General features: G+C 34.1%; 3 protein-coding genes across 4 annotated transcripts; 1 reads left to right on the forward strand and 2 right to left on the reverse strand.

The window, feature by feature from the left end:
- Window positions 1–120: 120 nt before the first annotated feature.
- LOC130648464 (uncharacterized) lies at window positions 121–2,587 on the reverse strand. The gene is made up of 5 exons (XM_057454517.1): window positions 2,121–2,587; window positions 1,826–2,026; window positions 966–1,735; window positions 583–883; window positions 121–228 (listed from the first exon to the last, which is right to left on the reverse strand). Exons 1-5 carry the CDS (start codon window positions 2,535–2,537, stop codon window positions 121–123), a joined length of 1,797 nt encoding a protein of 598 aa, XP_057310500.1. The 5' UTR covers window positions 2,538–2,587.
- Window positions 2,588–4,318: 1,731 nt separating this feature from the next.
- LOC130648465 (uncharacterized) lies at window positions 4,319–8,306 on the reverse strand. The gene is made up of 10 exons (XM_057454518.1): window positions 8,282–8,306; window positions 8,169–8,185; window positions 8,026–8,036; window positions 7,164–7,211; window positions 6,930–7,106; window positions 6,166–6,341; window positions 5,931–6,065; window positions 5,643–5,761; window positions 4,613–4,837; window positions 4,319–4,540 (listed from the first exon to the last, which is right to left on the reverse strand). The coding sequence occupies exons 1-10, from the start codon at window positions 8,304–8,306 to the stop codon at window positions 4,319–4,321; spliced, it is 1,155 nt and encodes a 384-aa protein (XP_057310501.1).
- An 8,179-nt stretch (window positions 8,307–16,485) lies between these two features.
- Window positions 16,486–22,465, forward strand: LOC130649083 (uncharacterized). Of its 2 annotated transcripts, none has more exons than XM_057455286.1 (5): window positions 16,486–17,013; window positions 17,335–17,465; window positions 17,730–17,856; window positions 18,054–18,180; window positions 21,589–22,465. In XM_057455286.1, the coding sequence occupies exons 1-5, from the start codon at window positions 16,722–16,724 to the stop codon at window positions 21,734–21,736; spliced, it is 825 nt and encodes a 274-aa protein (XP_057311269.1). In that variant the 5' UTR covers window positions 16,486–16,721; the 3' UTR covers window positions 21,737–22,465. The 2 variants fall into 2 exon arrangements, with proteins under 2 accessions (XP_057311269.1, XP_057311267.1); XM_057455284.1 differs by having other exon boundaries at window positions 16,495–17,013; window positions 17,269–17,465; window positions 21,589–22,460.
- Window positions 22,466–23,845: the final 1,380 nt, after the last annotated feature.

Consider the following 23,845-nt stretch of genomic DNA (forward strand, 5'->3'; position numbering starts at 1 on the left):
AAAAAACTCTAATCATTACGCATTTTTTTATATTTTTTACGCAGGTGCGTAATGATTATAACACCCTGCGCAATTAATAAAATAGTTTGTTACGCACCTAAGATCTAATGGTTACGCACGCTATTTACGTAGCGGTGTAGTCTGGATTAGTCTATTTGTGCCTTTTTTATCTTTTTGAATATTAGAACTACAACCGTCAATAATTTCAAAGAGGTGCAATGGAAATAACTAATAAAATATAACAGGGAATTGAAACAATACAACGTGTAGTGTGGCGAAAATGACCTTGAAACTTCGGCTTTTATTTTAAACAGGGAAAATACCGGCAGTTATACAACAACTACATTTCATTTAAATTACTCTCCCATTTGCATCTTTCCGAAACATGCATTGCGTCTCTGTTCTTCTTTTTTATCCTTTCGAATAATTCCCGAACTTGAGGATACTGTGGGAACTCCCATTTGTCACCACCCAAAAAAGTTGCAGTTAACGGCCCACAGATAACATTTTGGACAGCGAAGGTGTCGATATCTTCCCCTACAGCTGTTCCGAACTCGCTGGTTTTTTTTATTTTTTATTTACCTCAGTCGATTTTGGGGTGGACTGGTTAATTGGTGACAACTTCCAACCATTTGGAATCCAGCAGAAGCCTGTAGGTGCTGTATATGGATATGGTCCAAGCCGCTTTAACAAGATATTCATCTCATTAGTTTCATCACGACTTCCGCCTGGCAGAGATGATGGAGTTATATTTACATTAGGGGTGGTTGTAGGTGTGGTATAAGATATTGATAAAGGAGATTCTGCTTGGTTTTGCAATTCGGGCAGTGGTAATGATGTCGAGACTTGATTTTGCGCAAGACCCGCAGCTTCATCGATTTGTCTGAAAGTACAAAAATGTTCAGTCAAGATGTTTATTCAACAGGTTTAGCCATTTTTATCAGTCACAAAAGAAAATAACGTACCCGTCTGACAATTTAGACCAATCAAGAGCTTTACCACTTTGTTTCCACGTATAATATTTCGCTAACAATCTTGGGTCCAAGCGTTCCTTTGGATACATGGTTCTGTCAATTGGCCATATTCCAGTACTCCTAAACCCATTGATAACGCTTTCTTTTTTCATGCCATCTTTCCAAATGGAACAGAGTTCATTGACAAACTCAGACTTTGTCAATTGGCTTTTAGCACCATGTGTTGTCACGCGTAAATGGAGGCGCTTCTCCCAAGCACGTTTTAAGGGTCCAAAACATGCAACATCTAGGGGTTGCATGACATCCGTAACATGTGGAGGGAATTTCATTATAATTATATCGTCTTCCAATGCTTTTTTAATGACAGATATGCTGATATGGGTAAGGTGCCCATCAAACACCAGTAACAATGGTCTTTCTGTTACGTCCTCAGTGAATTTGGCGAACCACGTGGAAAAAACTTCCGTGTCCATCCAACCGTTTTCAGACTTGGCGTAAAACGTGTTGGGTAGAGCCTTGTCCCCGTACCACGTACTTTGCATATTTTTTCCAGTGAATATAATAAGAGGGTCAAGTGCCACTTCAGCTGCATTACAAACACCGAGTACAGTGATGTTTTCTCTCCCAGCGCCATACCGTAATTTAAGGGCACGCTGTCCCTTCACGGAGACAACTTTCCCTTTTGATGGATCAGTTGGAAAAGAACTTTCGTCACAGTTCCAGATCCGTTGTGCATCCAGATTAGGGTATTTCTCGAAGATCTAAAAATATCATTTTACTATACATCATGCACGGTCAAATTATAAACGCTGTTTCCTATAAAAGCGTACCGTCAATGACGCATATATTACCTGTTCCAATTGATCGTAGAAATCAAAAATTATAAATGGATTGGATGTGTTTGCTTTACGGACAGTACTAATCATCTCAGCCTTCTTGTGACTCAGTCCGTTTCTTTTCATAAAGCTCTTTATCCACACCAAACCAGGCCTTCCATTTTTAAACTGAAGTGAAATCGTCCCTGTGACTTTGATGTATTCGGCAACAAGATCCTAAATAATAAATTAAATGATGATACAAATATAAATAGTGACAGAATTTCCAACATTCAGTTTTAAACCCTTACAAAAACAGCTATTAGCTTACCAAAATTTCATCCAACGTAGGACTAAAACCAAGGTTACATACAACACCAATGCACTTAGCTAGCCGGGCCTCCGTTTCTGCATCGAAAACACATTTCCGACCAGACTTTCCTAATTTGGCTCCTTCCTTGCGTTTTTTTAAACGAAATCGCAGCGTAGATTCGTTGATACCATGACGTTTTGCTATGCCTCTGACTGATGCATTCGGCATAGAATCGAACTCTTGAAGCGCTTCCTGGAGTTGCTCTTCTGTCCACGCGTCCACAACTTTCTTCGCAACTTTTCTGCTACCCTGCTTTTTTCTTCGACCACTCTTTGATACACGTTTTTTTGTTTTCATTGTTAAGCCGTCTAGACAAACTATAAACACGATAAAACACAGTATACATTCCCAAAAATACTCACTGTGGTCTCTCATCCAAGAATATGGTAAAACAAGTGTTTAGAAATTAAAAACAAACATAGCAAAACAAAATTCTACCTTCTCCCAGTATGAATTGATCTGCAAAAGAGTTTGTTACTAGAATCTTGTCTTGTTAAGGAATTATTGACCAATTGGCGCCAAAGACCTTCACAAAATACCATATAAGGAATGTTTACCCCTTCCTGGCAATTATAACAAGGCATAAAGTTCTTAACTAAAGACGTTAAACAAGATTTCTAGTAGTCTCTCTAACTTTGCTTTGTGCGTAATGATAATATTATGCCCAATGATTTCTTGATTTAATCATTGCGCATCGTTTTTTTGCCCCGGGCGTGATATTTACATAAAAAGGCCTCCGAGAATCAATGGACGAGGTTCGGGTCTGTAATTTAACACAGTTTTTTACCAGTGGACCGTGCTAACAAAAATGGTAGAGGAAAGTTAGTGAAGTGATTCGGAAAGTTGATATTGGACTTTTTTGGAGTGGTGTTGGAAACATCAAGATTTCTCTGGAAGAGTCGTCGTATGGAATAATTTAATTGGTTAATATAGCGGAGGAATCATTTCAGTTAGTTTTTTCATTCTTTAATTTTATTTTAAACCTTGTTTTAGTTGCGAAATTAACAAACTTAAAAATGCGTAATGAATATAAATGCGTAACGATTACCTCATCTGACTATACGAAAAAATAATTTATATTAACCTCTCAGATAAAACAGGATATCTCAAGAACAAAATAAAATTTTTATATTCTGTAAAAAGAATAATAATCTCAGATAAATTGTTATTAACGCACCTGAGATACTATTAAACTAGATTGACGTCTCTATACATGTTTTGTTACTCAACCAATTACGTGCTTACGATGTCACGCAAAATAAGACAAAAATAACGTATCTGTGTCATTACAATTTTTATTTTCGTCGTGAAATAAAAAGAAACTAGAAATCATGAACAATTTTTGCAATTCCATTGTGAAAGTGCATCAATTTCGTTCTCTTTCTTTTTCCTCTGATCAGTACATACCGCATGAAACCAAGCCAAACACTCGTCGCATTGAAACCACACCTCCCCTTCCGCAAATAATCTCTCGCATTCCCCACAAATATAATCAACATCCTCAAACTCTGAGTCTAGGGAACTCGTCTCTTCTTCCTGCGACTCTTCGTCCGACTCCATTAAAAACCTTTTTTTTAGGGGGGCGACTTGATTTTCGTATCGCTACTAATTTAGATTGGGTAACTTTAGTAGCGGCTTTGTCTTTTGCTTTTGCAAATCTCTTTTGTCGGTTAGCCTCCTTAATTAACTCTAGTCGATTTTTTTCGTCGTGTTGTATTTTGAGGATTTTAATGGCTTCATCACTAGTCATATGTTTTGGGAAGTCCTTCTTTTTTTTATTGTTTTTTGTTTTCTTTCAATCTCCAGGTAACGTAATATCGAGTTGATAATCGGATTAACGTCTTGGGGAGAGGAAGGAAAACTTTCCATACAAAGTGTTTCTTTTACTAAAACCAACCTTGGTGAAGTACTTTCCAAGCTTGGTAAAGGCTATCGTCAGGGATGTCAAAGTCTTTCATAAAACGTTTTAGAAACAGATGTTTTTTATTTCCAATGCTTTGTTCTAAATTATTTACCGCTTGCTGAACAGGGCATTTTCGGGGTACTAGCCTGTGTTGGTAGTAAAGTATCACTTGATCCACCAGGAAGAGTTGTGCTATGCAGTAGCTTGTTCGTCTTGACTCCACTAAATTCGCTATTAGCCTGAGTCATATTTGTTACCCCCGATGGATTATCCCGCATGCACTACCAAAACTTGGTTCAGACGGCAAAGTAGCATCATTTTTTCCTGGGGTGATTTCAAGATCTAGTTCTGCATCCAAATAGACGTTTGCATGTCTAAAAAGGTCGTGATCTACGTTTAACCTGTTTACAGGCCATATTCCAGTTGCACGAAAAGAAGATTTCACGACATCGTTTCGACATGACTGGTCAAAGGCCTTTGTAAAAACGGTCGAAAAAACCCTTTTTGTGATGGCAACTCCTGGATGCTCAACCGTAAATTAAGCAACTTGCTTCGATAAATTGTGCTTGAACACACTGAAGAATCCGCGATCAGTTGGTTGCAGTGCATGATAGGTATGCGGAGGTAGGCGGAACAACAAGATCTGATTTTGCTGACAAAACTGACTTGTATGGTAGTCAATATGTGATACGTGGCCATCCACAAGCAACACTGCTGATCGTAATGGCGGAATGCTTTTCACAAAGTGATTACAGTACAGTCTGAATGTAATCTACCGCGTACATGCTAATATCACACCTTTGCGTTGAGGACGGCAGTCGTTTGTCTTTTGTTATAATTAAATCCCTTGAGCGTTTTGTGAGTTTATATTTGCTTGTTAAAAAACAATGCGCTCGCAAAGAAATATTGGAGCAATTATATTTTTTCTAAAAACGAGATGCATTGTGTAAATGCATTGATAGCCTATTCCTTTAAGTACATTAAATTAAATATACATTAAATACATTGCGCGAGAATGTATTGCTGATTTAATTACTTAAAAAAATTCCAGCGCGTTTTATTTAAGAAACATACGAGAAGCATTGTTCACAACTATTAAATGCCGCTTTTCGTTTTTAAACATTTAAATGGTGATCTAAAAAAACATTTCTATCGCTGCTTTTCGATTTTAAAATTTGAAAATGTGATCTAAAAAAACATTTCTATCACCGCTGTTTGTTTTTAAACATTTAAAATGCGATTAAAAAAACATTTCTATCACCGCTATTCGTTTTTAAACTTTTAAAAAGCAATCTAAAAAACATATCTATCGCCACTTTTCGATTTTAAAGTTTTAAAATGCGATCTAAAAAAACATTTCTATCACCGCTGTTCGTTTTTAAACATTTAAAATGGGATTAAAAAAACATTTCTATCACCGCTATTCGTTTTTAAACTTTTAAAATGCCTTTTAAAAAAACATTTCTATTGCCGCTTTTCGTTTTTAAACTTTTAAAAAGCGATCTAAAAAAACATTTCTATCGCCGCTTTTCGTTTATAAGCTTTTAAACTGCGATCTAAAAAATACGCTTAATTACTGCAATTAAAATTTTCAAAAGAGTTCGCCCAATATAGATTACTAGAATTGTTAGTAATTCTAGTAATCTATATCTACCGCAGACGCGAAACTCGCATGAATAGGTACACAGAACAATAGCTTATATAATACAATATAGATTACTAGAATTGATCTTGCAACCTATTGTGATTAAACAATTGATCGCGTGGGGTCATTGTTTATCAGCGAGGCAATTATTTTCTTAAAAAAACAAAAGCTTTTGTTCTGTGTAACTATTCATGCGAGTTTCGCGTCTGCGGTAGATTACATTCAGACTGTACTGTACTAAGCCACCTGAAGAACTGCGCGGTTTCCATCCATCCATCAAGATAATAATTTTTTGGAAACCCAATCGCGTATTCAGGATTAAAATTTACACCCGGAAAGATGACTGCAGGTGCAACTACAGCACCATTTGCGCATATGCATTGCAAACTCGTTATAGATGTTTTGCTACTGCTTGTAACTTGGAAATTCCGCCTAATTTGTTAGTCACAACAAACTTTCATTGAAGCCAGACTCATCACAGGTAAAGATTTGGCTGTCAGAGGATATTTTGTTTTCTTTCAGGAATTTTTCAAAGGTATCAATCCAAGTGTACACACTTTTCTGTTTGCACGCCATTGCCCGTGCCTGTTCCAGTTTTTCGGCCCGTCCAAGTTTGATGTAGGGATGTCGTCTAAGGAAACCAAAAAACCACGTTTTTCCGGGACGATTTTCAACAAACTGGGAGATTTTAATTCTCGATTTATCGAGATACATTTTCACCGCCTCTTTAATTTGCGAATGTGTTCTTCTGTATCAAGTCTGTCCTTATAACCTCCTGCCAAGTCTTTCTCGGTCTGCCTCTGGGCTTTGCCCCAGGAACTATCAAGTCTCTACACTTTCTTACCCAATTATCCTCCTCCATTCTTTCCAAGTGCCCCAGCCAGTTCAATCTTCTTATCTGGATAACATCTTTAATTCTACGGAGACTTAGCCTGCTTCTTAGCTCATCTGAACTCTTTCTGTCTCCCAGACTGGCGTTACACATCCACCTAACCATTCTCATATCATTCCTTTCTAAACGGTCAAGATCTTCTAACAATTGTTACTATTTAATTATTATTATTATTATTATTTATTATTTAACTATAATTATATAACTATAATTATTATTTAACTATTGTTATAACTATTGATACTAAATATAATACTTTATACGGCACCTGTGTGCCGTAAATAATTGTCATTGTATCGATTTTCAATGGTCTAAAAATATACTTACGGTTGAGTTTTAAAATAGGAATTCGAAAAATACTCGCCGTGTACGGTGGCCGTATTAGGGCTCAAAAGTTTTTTTCGTGATCTTTTACTTTCGCTGCAATTGTGACTCATTCTGGTAAAGTCATAACATAACTGGATATGAGGTGGTTGAAGAATAGTATTAAGTATGACATCTGTTCTAAGTTTATTGAATCACTGCGTTTTAGCACCATTTTTAGGGTTTTTAACAATTTACGTAAGAAAATAATTTTGCCGTTTTAGATCGCCATCTTGAGCGGTGGACCTATAACGAAGTAATTTATTAGTTGGCAAAGGTGAAAAAGTAAAGGTTTTTAGTTTATCTTCAAAGTTAAAGGTTCTTGTTTATTATGGAAAACTTTTTATATGATATTAGTACAAAATTTGCAATATATTTTAACTTTTAAAGCTTTGGCCGTAAAAGGGCGATGGCCGTATATGGGCGAACCCACTCTAGGCCAAAATGTCTAAAAATGACTTAAAAATTATCATTTAGATGAATGTCTTCCACAATATCTCTGGAATATAGTTAAGGAAACATGTTTTTTATGGTCCACAGGTTAGGTTAAATATCTGGAATGAAAAATACTTAATTTTAATACTGTCTGAAATTGTCCAAAGTGTTATTTTTTGGGCCAAATGTGAAAGCTATGTGAAAAACAGCCTTTAGAGCCTGAATGTATGCTTAAAATTCGTTTATTAACTGAATAAAAAACATTACTTTCGATTCTGAGGCCATTAAAGATGATGTAGATGTAATATTTAACTGTCCGAATTGTCCAAGGGGTCACTTTTGGTCCTAAGGGTTTTCGTGTCAAATATGTGACATCATACATTAAATAAAACGTCATCCAGAGTCGACGATTTCAACATTCTAGTTTATCATTCTAGTAGCAAATATCTCAAGTTGTGCATAAAAATTTTTTTATTATATACATTAAATATAAACAAAGCAATCATTTTGTGTTTCTTTATAAATTGTATATAATAGCACCCAATCTTGTGATAAAGCCAAGACTAGCTAGCTAGCTAGCCATAAACATCTTTGATTTCAACAATTACATCTTGATAAAGCTCACCAAAGTCTTAACTAAATATAAAAAAGAAGTATTAAGTTACTTAGCTACAGAACATGATGCAAAATGCAAAACAGTAGGACCGAAAAATGGCTACTCTTTACATAAAAATATAAAACAAATTAGAAAAGTTTAAAATTAGCAACGCTTAAAGTTTTACAACCTATAAAACAATTTCTCAAAATCAAGGGTGCTCTAATAGAAAAAAATAATATCAAAATCCCTGCAAAATAAAGTAGTTTACTGTTTTGTCCCTTACCTTGTGCTCTGTAAGTAGTTATCATTCTTGTACTTTGTGCTGGAGACCAGGGTTCGATTCCCCTTGGCAGCGATTCAATATGGGCAATGGAATATTACCATAGCCCTGGGTTAACCCAAGCCATGTGAGGGAGATTGGGTAGATGGCACACTGTGTAGGCCGTTGGATGTGGCAGGGAGTTGTCTGGCAGAGAGCTAATTGAGTTTGCATAGCTCAAAGAGAGCATTAAATACTCCAGGATTCCCCATCAAACCCATGGGCCCTCCTGGAAATAATAGACAAGGCATATCCCTCGATATTTGTAAGGCTAGCCATGTAAAATGTGCACATCTATCTATCTATCTCTGCCAAACTTTAGCTAGCTTCAAAATTGCTAAGGCACTGTTGTCTCGCTTATTCCAGCATTTTCGAAAAATTCCGGTTTCGGACAAGAATTCCCGGGTCAAGCAATCAAGTCCAAAGTAAACATCAGGCTGTCGTAATTTTTTAAGAAAAAAACATGCCTAACAAAACCTTAAATGCCACCGTTATGACTCTCTTAAAAGCCTAATACGTATTTAATTGAACAGAAAAGAGATCACACTACATCAAATTGCCGTGTACCACTTTGGCAACTTTTCCCCCTCTTTTTTAGCGCCTAAAGAAGACTCTAACTTAAAATTTAAGTAGTTTATAGTTTGCAAGACGAACAGTACACAGTACGGGCCGATAGAACAATGTTTCCAGGCCCCCTGGAAACATGGTATGTAGCGCGGCGTTGGCACAAGGTTGGAAGGATGGTATACTTTCGCCAAAAATTTTTTTTTTAATTTTGTGTGTTTTATTCGATGAAATAACTTAAAATCCATAACACACATGTATAACATATTTATATTTTTAAAAAGGAGAATACTTTTTATTTCAGTAAAATTAAAACAATACAAAAAAAGTTTCAATAACTTAAAAACTGATAAAAATTCAATATTTCAAAAAAAATTGTGAAAGCCATTTTAATTTTGTCCGAAGTTTGACCGTAGCGAAACAGCCGTGCTTTGCACGAAGGTATCAAAGAGGGTGCCGATAAGCCACGAACGCCCACATATATAAAGGCGAGTTTGGGCGACTTTTTAAATTAAATTGGCGGTTGTTGTCCGAAACCGCCCACACTTTCCCGAACTCACCCGGAACATTCCAGAAATGCAATTCCTTGTAACATACCATGCGGACGATAGTTGGAAGAAGGCACTTGAAGATATAGGAGTTAATAAAGTTTATATATAAGTTATTTATCAAGTAAATCTTAATATAAACTATAAAAAATAGTTTTTTTAAGAACTTTGCTACCACGTAACAAGTTTGTTTTAATTTTTATAGTTTTTTAAATCATTAGTGTCTTTTTTTCTTTTCTTTTTCGGGGAATTGTTTGGGCCTATGCGGGGTTTTTTGGGCAAATACTTTTTTCAAAATGTCGAACTTGCCGGAAAACGCTCGCACTTTTTACGTCATATGCGGCTTATCGGCACAAAGGTATCATTGCAACTTTATATGAATATATTTCAATCAGAAGTTAATAATATCGATAATAGTTTAAAGCCTCTAAAATGTTTCCATAGAAAGAGATGAAAAAGACCTTTCTTCAGCAAGCATTCGCATCTTTCTGCCTGCCACCCAGTTGTTAGAGCCGAAAAAGGGCTTACCGCCGAAAATGTAAACATCCAAAAAGGTCTAAAAACTTAATTCAAGAGCCATCATAAAACATGCAAAAATGATAAACTTTATTAATATTCTTTTTTCCCCTGTTATTATTTATTCCCCTCTGCTAAGTTTGGTCCAATCAGTTTCTAATAAAAGTAGTAGTAGTATTTATTTTCCATATATAGATAGTATATACTAAGTAATAATTAAAATTTACAAATAGAGGGATACCTCCCAATAGTAAAACTAATCAAAGAGAGGCCACCAACATAGAAGATATATCAATAATTTAAGAACTACAAAAACAAGTAAAAAATGCATGCTGAAAGAAAATAAACAAAGATTGATAGAAAAATTTGGACAATAAAAGTAAAGTTGTTTTATTAAGACAAATCGAGTAGATATTGATTATAAATCAAATTAGATATGGACCATCAAGGAAAATGTTGTCCTTTTTATCATGAATAAGTTTTGCAATACCATTCCTTCTTTGAAATAAAGCCTCCCAATTTTAGAACATTTATTTTTCTACATAAATTTCCATAGATGCGAGTTAAAACTTAAACCTTACATCCCACCTGACAAAAAGTTGACTTCATAAGAAAGAGCTTTGAAAGTTGTTTGGAATCTTTTTTTTAAAAAAGAATTGTTATTGGTTCTCAAAATTTTTAAATTCATAAAGTTCCACTAATCATGCATTACATCGTCTCCCAGATCTAAGTGAGAGGCGTTGTATATTTAATAGTTTTACCAAGATATATGATGATGTATATATATATATATATGTGGTTTCAGCCATTTTGGTTGATATTTGGAGCATGCTGAAATAAATGTTAATATTTAATCATTTATTTATTATTACTATTAATGGCAATGGCTTTTCAGCATTACGGAGATGATGTTATAATTTTGAAGTCCAAAATCTTGAGAACCAATAAAGGTTTTTCCAAAAAATTAAAAGATTTCTACACAACTTTCAAAGCTCTTTCATATGCAATAAACTTGTTTTTAAGTAGTAGGTAAGTTTGAATTGTGCTCATAAATAACAGGGTGTGATTTTTAACATTTCTGTATAAAACTGCCTCATCCAATGACCATGCCCCTATAGCTTTTGGGAAGTCCATTTTCAAACGAAAGTAATTATTGTTGGTTATTATTGTCCTCATGAAGTCCAACACATGTTCTGCCTTTTTATGTTTTCATCAAATGGTTAAAACTCATATTCGGGTGACCGTTTTACACACGTGAACTATGAAAATAAAGCGATTCACTACTAATAACATTTGTGTTGGTTTTTTTTTCTCCCACTGACCTGCAGCATAAAATACAGACCTCAGGCTACTTTAATAACACCTTTATTTCATATGGGAAAACACGCAACAACAAAAAACATGTGAGAGAAAAATTACAAAGATGGACAACAGAAAATTATTGCGGTTGACACAAATAGGTAAAGCGCACTCACAGTCGATAGCAAATTCCAAACGAATAGTTATATGTGTGAGTCGGAAGGTATCGGTTTGCACTCGGTAATAGTCTTAAGCTTCAACAAGGTTACCATCAAGTCAGTTAAAAATACCTCTTTTAGCAAACTTTTTAACATCTTTTTAAGTGCCATGCAGACCTGATTGCCAAAAGAACCTTCCATAGAAAATGCAAATGGTTCAAATTAAAGTTGCACACTAAATATTAAAAATAAAATTATTTATTTTCTTCCCAAAAAAAACTATTGCTTGTCTCGCTCACTGGCAAAATCGGGTAAGGTGCAGGTGTCACCATTATAAAAAGAAAGTTTCATACTAAGACAAAAAGACTTCCGGTTGCATTAACTTCAACAACTGCAACAGTTATGTTCAATGTCTGTAGTGTGTTTATGTTTTCATACTTTCTGCAAATTCCTTTTTCCTTATGTACAGATAATTTTTTTCGTTATATTTTCTAGTGAATTTGAGAACAGATCAAAGTTCACAGTGATTCGTGACCTATACACTGAACATTATGCTGAAGAAGTTCTGGAGGAGCAGCTTGAAGCAGCTTTAGAATCACAAGTTGAACATATTGTCATTGAGCCAGCTCAAGTGGGGGATGAAACTTCAAAATGGATACAAGTGGGCAACTTCCTTCACAAAGCTTCCGTTTTAAGTGGCTTGACGTGCCTAATCACTCCACTTGTCTGTCCTAAAAAATACGAACTTTATATTACCGTACCGTTGTCTAGTATTAACCTGTTATCCACAACACTGTACGATCTAAGTTGGCAATACGATCCGTGCTGTAAATACCAAGTTGAGAAAAATACTAGAACATTGGAACGAATTCAGCTGCAAACCTTATCTGCTTCAAGGCCAGTTGTTTTGGTCAGAAAGGACGATTTGTACCGAAAACGTTTGCATAATTTCTTCTCTGCTTGCGTCTTTTCTTACTTAGGTTGGAAATGTTATGAATTTTATTATAGCTAGCCCTTTAGTATTGTTTTTTAAATCAGAGTTGGTTACAAGTGTTTTTTATGCATAAAGTAATCGTACTTGGAAACTTTAGTATGTAAATGATGTTACCAGTTTTATAATTTATAAATTTTTGAAAAATAAAATGTTGTAACCTTGACATACCGTGTTTCTTTAAATGACGCGGTGTCTGGTTTTGCATATTTAAACTTCTATTTGGGACACTGATACCTTTTTTATTGAGTAATGAAAATAAAATTAATCGGTACTGTTTTTCTTATTATATTTTCGATTTGAGGTGAACTCCTAAAAAAAACAGAAGACAAACGTTCACAAGAGCATCATAAAAGAAAGAGTTGTACAAGGGAAAACTTGTTTAGAGCTAGCTACGTTCGTAGTATCCCACCCGAAATGCTGTTGCTACTACTTCTTGTAAAACCTTCACAAAATAGCAATGTCCAGAAAATAGATTTTATATGGGCCAAGATTTACCAGTCACGTTGATTTAAATCTTACCTAGCACAAGCAGCATTGTCCATGGCACCCCAAAACTATTTTTTTTATCGGCATTCGCAAAAATTGATTATCGCCAATTTTAATTTTTTTCTGAATTCGCAAAGATAAATTCCGACAAAATGTTCCAAAATTGGCGATTTGGCTCTTTCGTCAAAATTAGTTCTCGCAAAAAATTGGCGATTTGGCTCTTTCGTCAAAATTAGTTCTCGTAAAAAAATTTTTTCCTAAAGGTAGCTGATTTTGAGTAATTTTTATTCTCGATGCATAATGAACAAGAAGCAAAGAGCTTGAAAAAACGTGTCTGATTACGACTGTTATGAAAACAAAATTGTAAGGGTATTGCGATGCTGTAAGGAAAATTTACCAAAATTCGAATTTTGAGAAATTTCTGACCTGGCTTGGAAAAAAATTCTAATTTCTTGCGTAAATACAAAAGATATACTTGACATCAATCACAATATCGTCTCCTATGGCTTTTCAAGATGAAACCTCGATGTTCATCTCAAATAACTGGGGTCGAGTATGACAAAATCAAAGTTTTTCATTACGCCAAATTTTGTCCAAACGAAGTATGTTTAATATTTGAATCAATTATGCATTAAGACTCAAACACAATAATTTAGCCCCAATGTGATCTCGTTTAACATCCTTTTTTTTTTTGTTCTTTGTGAAAAATTTTGCCAAAAAACACAACTTTTATTAAATTTTGGACCAATTTTTGCCTTAAGATCACGAAAAAAAAAATTTAGACGTAACCATCATTTTAATTATTTTTTTAAGAATTTGTAAGTTGTTGAACGAATTTTAGATAGACAGATAGATAAGATATATTTCGCCGTTAAAAAGGAATACAAATAATCAGTTGCTAAAATTATAAATGCATTGTCCGGAGCAAGTAGAAGACGTGGACCGTCTTATTATCAAGCCTCGTGGTTGATCTATTTACAGCTTATAGTGTGTTAAAAACTTAAAAACATTGAATTAAACTAGAATAAACGATTAAAAAAATTGAGTTACCTCATTGTCAGTTTTGAGCATGACACTCTTTGATACCTTTTTACAATAGTGGTCCTCTACTTTTTATGGAATAGCAACTCACTTTCAGAGTAGCTTTTTGGCATAACAAAGTTATCTTTTGAGTACCTCGTGTCATACTTATGTTGAATAAGGGAAAAAATGTGAGCAAATGCTAACGGGCACGAAGCAGATTTTATCTTAAACATAAAAACTAATACTTGATGGATGTTAAGTTTGTAGATATTTAAAACTTCGAGTTTCTTAAATAAAGGGTCGGAGGGTGTGTATCTATTTGCACCAAACACTATGCGACAAGCATGTTTCTGTTTATTATAAAATTTGTTTAATTTAGACTTTGGTTTGTGCTTGCTCAAACAATGTAAGAATACGTTATATAACTATGTACAAAGGAAAAATAAGTTTTTTAAAGAGGTAAAATTTAAAAAGGGTTTAGCTTTAAATATTAAACCGATATTTTTAGAAATTTTACTTTCAACAGTTGGATATGTTGTTTCCATGTTAGATTTTCATCTAACGAAACACCTAAAAAATCATGGATGATTTCCTTTTAATAGTGTTTTTTAGAATTAATATATTGTTATTTAGAATTAAATTAGGTAACTTAAGAGGTATGTCGTCGGCTTTAGAAGCTTTGTGAAATAGAGTATATTTTGTTTTATCTACATTTAACGAAAGTTTTTTGCTTTTGAACCATTCGTCTAAACGCTTTGTATGTGAGTAAAAGATATCATTATCGTTTGCGAATAATATAAAATTTAAAAGTTTCGATGCTCAATGTATATCATTGAGGTATAGAATAAATAGAAGTGGCCCAAGTATTAAAAGTATTAAAAGGGAATCAACCATAATTTTTTAGGTGTTTCGTTAGATGAAAATCTAACATGGAAACAACATATCCAACTGTTGACAGTTTTTTGTTCAGTTGTATTTGTTCCGTAACGTACGCATTGTTATTTGTCTGTTTGTCAGGTAATCTTTAAACCAACTGAGATTATTATTTTTCATGCGTAGTGTTCGAGTTTTGTAATAGGGATTTAATGATCTACTGTGTCAAAGGCTTCAGAACGGTCAATAAACACTCCATCGGTCACATCGTTGACTAAATTAAGCAAAGCGTCATCTGTTCAGTGTTTCTTTTGAAATCCAAATTGTTTGTTGTAGAGCATTTTATTTTCAGTCAAATTTGCATAGAGCCTGTTAGCTATGCATAATTCGTTTTAGTAATTTAGAAAAACAGGAAAGTACAGATATGGGTCTGTAGTTCGTAACTTTGGCAATATCTCCAGTTTGAAAATAGGCGTCACTTGCGCAATTTTTAATTTATCGGGAAATTTACCAGCTCTAAATGAAAGATTAAAAATATAATGAAGAGGAAACATGATGAGGTCAAAAATGTTCTTTGTTACATTACCACTAATGCCATCAATACCTGCACTTTCATTATTTTGGAGAGAAGGCTATTAGTGATCCTTGTATGGTCAATTACGTAGCAAAAAACAATTTTTTTGGCCATAATCGTGATCAGCATGCTGTTTTTGTTCAGTTCGTCAAACTTTGTAGAAAACAAAACTTTTTTTAATTCCTGAACAACTTTTGGCCTGAAACAGTATGAAGGTAATAAAGAATGAAGATTTGCCACCATGATTATCATCATCATCATTTTCAGAATGCTTTTTTAATATGGTAAATTTTGTCAAAATGAAAACAAGACTCCCAGTCAGTAAGTCAAATCCGGAAAACCAACCAGGGCATATGCCTGTACAAACAGCTCACGTGATTGATATAAGCCAATAAAGACAAAACATTACACTGCCAGGTACTAAAGTATTTTAGAAGCGCAGGAAGAAAGAGTCTTCTTTACTCTGCTATTGGTCCTGCGTCCTGGGTTCTCCTATAGGGCCCTAGGTCCCCGTTTTCCGGTATGTTAAATTATTAGGGAATTAGCCTACCGCAGTAGGGCCGAATACAGATATATTATTTATATAAATCTGCTTAATTGCATGTAAACTGTGCTGCTTGTCCTTTCTAAAAATTGACATCGCGGCCTTATAGCATTTTCATTACCTCGTACTAACACGTAAACGAAGATGCACTAAATATCTCCGTAAGCTAGAATGGTTGTGTTTCTGCTTTATTTCGCACGGTCTGCGGAGTAATATCATTACTTCGTGGCAACACACAGACTTATGACTGGTTTTATATAATAAAAAAAAACATATAAATACAAGAAAAAAATTTGACAGCAAATAATAAAAAAAAAACGTGGAAAAATGTAACACAACACGTAACCCAGAATAGGGAAAGTTTTTGATTAAAAATGATTACATAGGTAGGTAGTAAAATGCTAATATAATTAATGTTATTGGCCTCACTAATTAAGAGGGATATACCCTGGCGAAGTAGGAAGTTTAAATCTATCTTTTAATTTCAGAGTGCATCTTCACAACAACACAGTATCCGATATATTATTGTTAGTTAGAACAACTGCCTGATTTCTAATCTCGTTCCCAGGGCTTCCAGGATGGCGTCATTAGATATTTACATTTTATTTCAAGTTTAAATTATAAATTATAAAAGAAACCAGGGATTTCTCTTACTGATTTATTTATTTATTTATTTATGAATCTTAATCTAATCACAGTATAATTACTGACATTTCCTTTGCGTAATTAGAATGGGAAAAACCTTTTCGTCTCTAAGTGTAAGTTTCGTCTTTTCACCTTTTCGAAATCATTAAATTGTTTTTTGCATAACAAAATTCACCGCCAATGCAACAGCTTAACGTACAGAAAATGTTGGTATTATTCAGCCTGGTTGGTTTCATGAGCGTTGTGACTTCACTCAAATATACAGTGCGTTATTACCCGTACAGTCATCAAGAAATTATTTTCCATAACGCCCCACCTGACACTTGCAGTAAATATGGACTTTTTAGAACGTTTATCCATAGAAGCAGTGTTACAAATGGAAGAAATACATCTTGTGATTGCGGTTTGCGTGGTGTGTTTTATAATGAACGACCAAACGAGAGACCTTCGTGTCATTTTCAAAAAGAATTTGGTAAGAGTATTTTTCTAGTCCTTCCATGTTTACATTTTCGAAGTTTACTCGATCGAAATGTTATTTATACGACTGTTTTTTAGTTTCCTTTTCCTTCAAACGACTGTTCAAAAAATCCCGCACTTCGTCTACAAATGTGACGTGGTCACACGGTAGCTGCAGCTGAACCAAGCCCAAGTTTTTAAAGCTCTTAATCAGATTTAATTATTTATATTACTTTATTCCAGGAAAAATAATGTTTATTTTCCTTTACAGTATCCTTTCTAAACATTGAGAAAAAGCTTGGTCTGGCTAAAACGCACGAGAGACATTTTTGTACAGGGAAAGGAAGTTACGATATCGAAATATGGAACGTCAACAAAAGTTGGGTACAATATAAAAGATCACGTGATTTCTTAGTGACAGTTAGAAAAGGGAATGGAGGACGGAGAAAAAATACCATTTCATTTCAGGTTTGTCGCATCATAGATTGAAGTAATCATAATGTAATTTCATATTAGAGAGCTTAGAAAGTGTTCTACTAGTTGTACATTGTTTTGGAAAATCTGAACTTTGTATCCTAGCAAGACCAAGTCATACTCTTTTACTATTCTCCCCATACTTACTTGCAGTTTTTACGATAAAAAAAATTGCTTATCCGTTAATAAATCTTTATATTTACCGTCTTATATATTTTACCAACAAAGCTTTATATGCCCTTCAACGCTTATATTTAGTGGAACACCTCATTAAACCGTGACGTTGTGTGGCCTAAATACGCCGGAAACTTGCTCCGTGTGACACCTTATTGCGGCAGTAAAAGACTTAGTTCTTTCTGGGCTATCGCTGAAGGTAGTCGAACCTGTAAGCAAATATTATTTAACTCGTATATTCATATCTTTAAAAAAATTTCATACCACATGCTACATACATTCATCGCCGAAATTCCAAGAAGAGACTTCGAACGATATATTCTTTTGCGAATAAGACTGGACAACGATTTATGCACTCATAAAGTGTAAAAGTATGCTTATCTTATATATTTTTATATTTTATTTTAGATGAAATGGATGAGGACGAGAAAGCAGATGACAAACCACCCAAAACTTCTGTATACATAGTCGCAAGCATTTCAGTTGTGGTCATGATTTTCGCCTTATTCACCTTTATTCATTGGAGCAGAAAAAGGTGACAGAAAGATATATACATGCTTTTCTTTTTACAAAAAACAGTAAAACCCAATCTAAGGCTGATTTGTTGAATTTCCGCGCCCGAAGGCGTAGGAAATTCTTTAAAACCGTCGTTTTTTTCTTTCGGAGCATTTTTTGAGAAAAAATCGACCCCGGGATTTCACGTTGGTCCGTCACAGATGTAAACTTCGTACCCAAGCTCCTTAACTACTGGGAAGTCTAGTGTTGACGCTTCAGGCCAAAATTAGTATTTGTTTTCGACAAAATTTGGCACAGTTAACAAAAAAAGTATGCTGAACATAATAGTGACATAATAATTTTGATTTTTGTCACCTAAATGTCATTTTAGGCCAAAATTGGTCCAAAAATTAGAACTACTTTATTTTCAACAAAATTTGGAACAGTTAACAAATAAAGTATGCTGAACATGATGGTGACATCAAAATTTTGATTTCTTCTTACCTAAATGTCATTTCAGGCCAAAATTGGTCCAAAAATTAAAACTACTTCATTTTCAACAAAAATTAGCAAAGTTAACAAAAAAAGTATGCTGAACATAATGGTGACATCCAAATTTTGATTTTTGTCACCTAAATGCCATTTTAGGCCAAAATTGGTCCAAAAATTAAAACCACTTCATTTTTGGCTAAATCTGGCACAGTTAACAAATAAAGTATGCTGAAAATGACGATGGTACAAAAGTTTGATTTTTTGTCACCTAAATGTCATTTCAGGTCAAAATTTATCCAAAAATTAAAACTGCTTTATTTTCGACAAAAATTGACACAGTAAATAAAAAAAGTATGCTGAAAATGATGGTCACATCAAAATTTTGATTTTTTGTCAACTAATGCCATTTAAGACCATAAACGTTTCAATCGCAAGACTTTCAACCATGAATGATAGGCTGTATTTTTTGTTAGCAATTTCTTTTAAAATGTGAGTTTACTATGACACGTTTCGTTTTGTTTGCGTTTGTTGTAAGATATAATGTCACTGGTGTGCTTTATCTTCAGAGGTTCATGCACCAAACCCCTTCGAATGTTTGGCACAATAACACAACGAATTAGCAGGTTTTCATCAAATATTTTAGTAGCGCGCGGAAATTCTTAGAGCCCCCAGGGCTTCTTGTTCTTATTTTGTTCTGAAAAGTAAAAAAACAGAAACCCAGAATTAATTAATTTTATTCTTTTTTATGATATTTTGTTTTCGCACATCTCCGAAATTAATGTGTTTATATGTAAACATTGGATGTTACTGTTGCTAACGAAACTCTCCAAATGTGTTAATTACCGATCAAGCCAGCATGAATATTATACCCATTAATTGTAGGTGAAAAAATGTTCAGTTGTTTTTAGTTTTAAAAACAATGTTTTGAGTCTGAAGTAGCAGTTCATATTTTCTTTTTTTTTTCGTCAAAATCTGAGGCTCGTGTTCTTATAAAGTTGTTCTTATAAAAAAAGGTGGATTTTTTTCCATCGTTGTTCACACTGTTGACATTCATTATCTTACTCAAACTGTTCGAGATAAACCTCGAGATAAAGAACTCTGGGTCGAGAATGCAACTTATTATTACACATGGTCACGCTAAAATGAAACACCACGTCATAAAAGGGGCCATTCAATAATTACGTAACGCCTGAGGGGTGGGGGTATGATCATTTTTGTTACAAAAATTTGGGAAGGGGGATGGGTGAAGAGGGACAAAACCTTTTTTATGTAACAGGGAATTTCTATCTGTGGGATTTCGAAAAATAGCGAATTTTGGCTTTACGCAATTATTGAATGGTCCAAAGTTATTCAAATTTCCAACTGACTTATCGGGGTGGTTGTTTAAGGTCTTGTTTACAAGAAAGAGGGTTTGAAATGTGTACTAACATTTCAGCTAAAACTGTTAGGGGAACATTTATATTTTAAGGCAGAAATTTTGACAAAATTATTTGCGAAACTCGTAACTCGTTTCTCAGTCGCTGAGAAATTAGAACTGTTATTTAGAATTGTTATTAGAACTACCAACAATATAGTTCGGTTGATCAAGAACACGTTTATAGAAATCCATAAGCAACACAAACACGCAGTGTTTTCATATAAACATAATAATTTTAAAGAATTTTTTTTTAAAAAAAAACATTTATAACACTGAAATGGCTGAATTCTGGAGTTTTGTGTTTACAATTTAAAACAAAAAGATTTCAGGATGAGTATATGAAAAAAAAATTAATACGTTATTATGTCATGGTAGATATATTGGCCGTTAAATTTGAATATTAGGCTTACTAATTTTGAGACTGAATTTGATATTTTGCCCCTAGCAACTGAGGCTAAGATGAAAAATCGAGTTGCTTATAAACAAACATGTTTTTTCGTAAAATACAACTCAAGCTCAAACTCTTGTCTAATCACTTTTACAACAATCATGTTTGCCTCGATGGTCCAGGTTAGTACTGGAATAAAGGATTATGGATTTTACTGAAATCATACCCTGCTAGGTACAGGTCACGTGCCTAATAATCAATTTTTAAACAGCGAGAATTTTGGCCCCGTTGATACTAGGGTTGCGTTTACAGAAAGGGACTGTTTAAAAAGTGCACTAATACACCTTTCCCGAATTGGTTTTTTTTTTTGACGTACCACTGCTATTTCTCAACTTTATCGAACACAATAAATGTGATTTTTGAAATCCTCACCTGAAATTTGATAAAATGTGAAATCTCAAGATTCATGTAGCAAATAAACAACCTGCTACAAAAGGTTTTAAAATTTTGTTCTAATTGAACTCTGCTTTAGGGGGTGATTACATGGAGAATTTCAGCCCGGACTGAAATTTCAACTCGGGGCCGGGCTGAGAAAAATGTTTTGCTATTACATGGTGATTTGAGCATGGTCTAGCCCCAGGCTAAACCTTTTTTCAACTCGGCCGGGTTGAAACATCTTTTTTCAAATATGGAATGTAAGTTAAGTTTTAACCAATCTAGAACAACTATAGAAAAGATGGTAGCTCGTTGGAAACGCGCGAAATTTTGTAAACAACAATCATCCAAACAAAATTGAAAGTTGTGTTGTACAGAAGAGAAGATAAGTTAGCTATATGAAAAAATGTTATCGATCACACAAATGCGCAAGATATTAATGCTTCTGCTAAAACCGAGGCTTATTAGTACAAGTAGAAAATTAAAAAGATTTTAATCGTAACATTAATACCACCAAAACAGCTTTACCAAATGTCGGATTAAGTTAAAAATTTATACACACAACAATTCAATGGTGTTGAATATGATCCTAAAGTCAAAACATTAAAATTCTAAAATTTTTAAAAACATGTAATTCGGGAAACGTGTGTTACACATTTATATCCTTATCAAAATCTTCTTTATTCGTTACTGTACAATATTTTTTATTTTTTTAGATGTTTCAAAAGTGATGAAAAAATTCAATCAGAACCTATCACAACTAAATGTCGGAAATGGGTCACTTCGTGTTCATTTACGTTTTCGTTTCCAAAAGAAGGAATGTTACCATGTTGTGTGTTGTCTCTCCCACAAGCACAAAGATAATTTTAATGTATTGCAGAAAAATATATGGCTGTAGAAGTTTTCTGTTTAACGCTTGTGTAACATATTTCATAGTGTTCCAAAATTGGGTGTACTTGTGTCCATTCTGTCTACCTTATTATCGCGCTACAGTGATGTCATACGTGTCACTTTTTAATCTTGTAACTGTGAAAATAAAATTGAACATTATGTCATTGAACTGTTACACATTATGTTGATGTCATTAGGACCGTCTCTCATAGATATGTGTAAACGATTTTATTCTCAAGACACGAAAGAATGATGTACTCAAAGTGTGAAGAAGGTTGTAAAAAAGTTTTAAATATAAAGTGAATTTATGGTGTTGTATCGATTAAACGCCATAGCGCTTCTTGAATCTTTACGTCTTTTTATTGTGGGCGCTTATCTGAATAAGGGTGGTTTGGGGTGGGCAGTTGGTTAAGTGACAATAGGATGATAAATATCTTTTTTTTGCTGTTAAGATTTTTTCTTCCTTTCTTCTTTCTTTTTTCCATTGTGTTTTCATTAAATTAATGAGTGGTGCTTAAAACAAATATTAATTTTCCAAACTGAGCATCGGGGAAGGGCGCTTTATCAATGCTTTGTTGCGCCCATTTTTAGCCAAATTTTACCCAATGCAATACTGCCCTCTGCCTAGCTCATTTTATTGTTTCTTTTTATATATATATATATATATCTATTATGAACCTAAACTTGACTTTAATAAGTATTTGTACACTCTATGTTTGTATTTTGTTCGTTTTTATGGTTGTTAAACCGTCTGTTAAGCATTCTTACAAGTCCCTCAAGCAATCGTGGTGTAACTTACCCAGATTTTTGGCAGGGTCAACAAAACAAGAGTTAAGAAGACTTAGAAGGACATGGTTTCAGAAATACATGTAGAATGTTCACGGACACCGTGAAAAAAAAAATCAACTCAAAGTGTCTAGGAAAATATTGCTTGAATTCTATGCTTTTTTAAAGATGTGCGGCATTGTTATAATAGTTGACAGCATATCCAGCCCTAATAACGGCGTCAACACCAGAGTTACGCCGTTATTCATCGCCAAACACGTTACATGTCAGAGGAAATAGTCGGAACAAGGATGCAAAAGATGTCCATAAACAAAATATCTTTCACAAATGAAAGTTCTTCTTCATAGTACCAAAATTCAATTTTTGGTCAATTATTTAATTTCTATGAATCGATTAAAGAGGCTCAGTGATGTCAAAACAACTGTTAAAAATTTTCCATATACTAAAGGAGTTAAACTATCAGTATTTAAACTCATCAATAGTTAAACTCATCACTAGTTAAACTCATGTTAAATCCATCAGTAGTTAAACTCACCAGTAGTTAAATTCGTCAGTAGTTTAAACTCGTCAGTAGTTAAAACTCGTCAGTAGTTAAACTCGTCAGTAGTTAAACTTGTCAGCAGTTGTTAAACTCGTCAGTTGTTAAACTCGTCAGTTGTTAAACTCATCTGTTGTTAAATTCGTCAGTTGTTAAACTCGTCAGTAGTTAAACTTGTCAGCAGTTGTTAAACTCGTCAGTTGTTAAACTCGTCAGTTGTTAAACTCATCTGTTGTTAAATTCGTCAGTTGTTAAACTCATCAGTAGTTAAACTCGTCAGTTGTTAAACTCGTCAGCAGTTGTTAAACTCGTCAGCAGTTGTTAAACTCGTCAGCAGTTGTAACTCATCAGTTGTTAAACTCATTAGTTTTTAAAGCCATCGGAATTTACTTTCGTCTTAAACAAGGTAGTGAAGGTCGTTGTTCTTTAAGCTCATGGAATCTTAGACTTACACCAATGCTATTAAAAAAATGTTATTAATTTTGTTGTCCTTTCATTAGATATATCTAATCAAAGTGTCTTTTCCAACCTTCTTGACATCATAGTTTTTATTTATGATTTTTATGCGCAGGAAAATCTTTTAATCGATGATCTTGTAACGTCCAGGAATTTAATGCTTTCAGTGAAGCTAGAAATTTGTAATTATTCACTATCTCTTAAGAAACCGTATTTATTTACTAAACTCCATACAGAACATATCTGACCTAATTTTACTTAGCAATATGGCCAGAGTCTTCTCTACTAAGATCAGTGTTCAC

The sequence above is a fragment of the Hydractinia symbiolongicarpus genome, chromosome 7, assembly GCF_029227915.1.
Source record: "Hydractinia symbiolongicarpus strain clone_291-10 chromosome 7, HSymV2.1, whole genome shotgun sequence".
Lineage (NCBI taxonomy): Eukaryota > Metazoa > Cnidaria > Hydrozoa > Anthoathecata > Hydractiniidae > Hydractinia > Hydractinia symbiolongicarpus.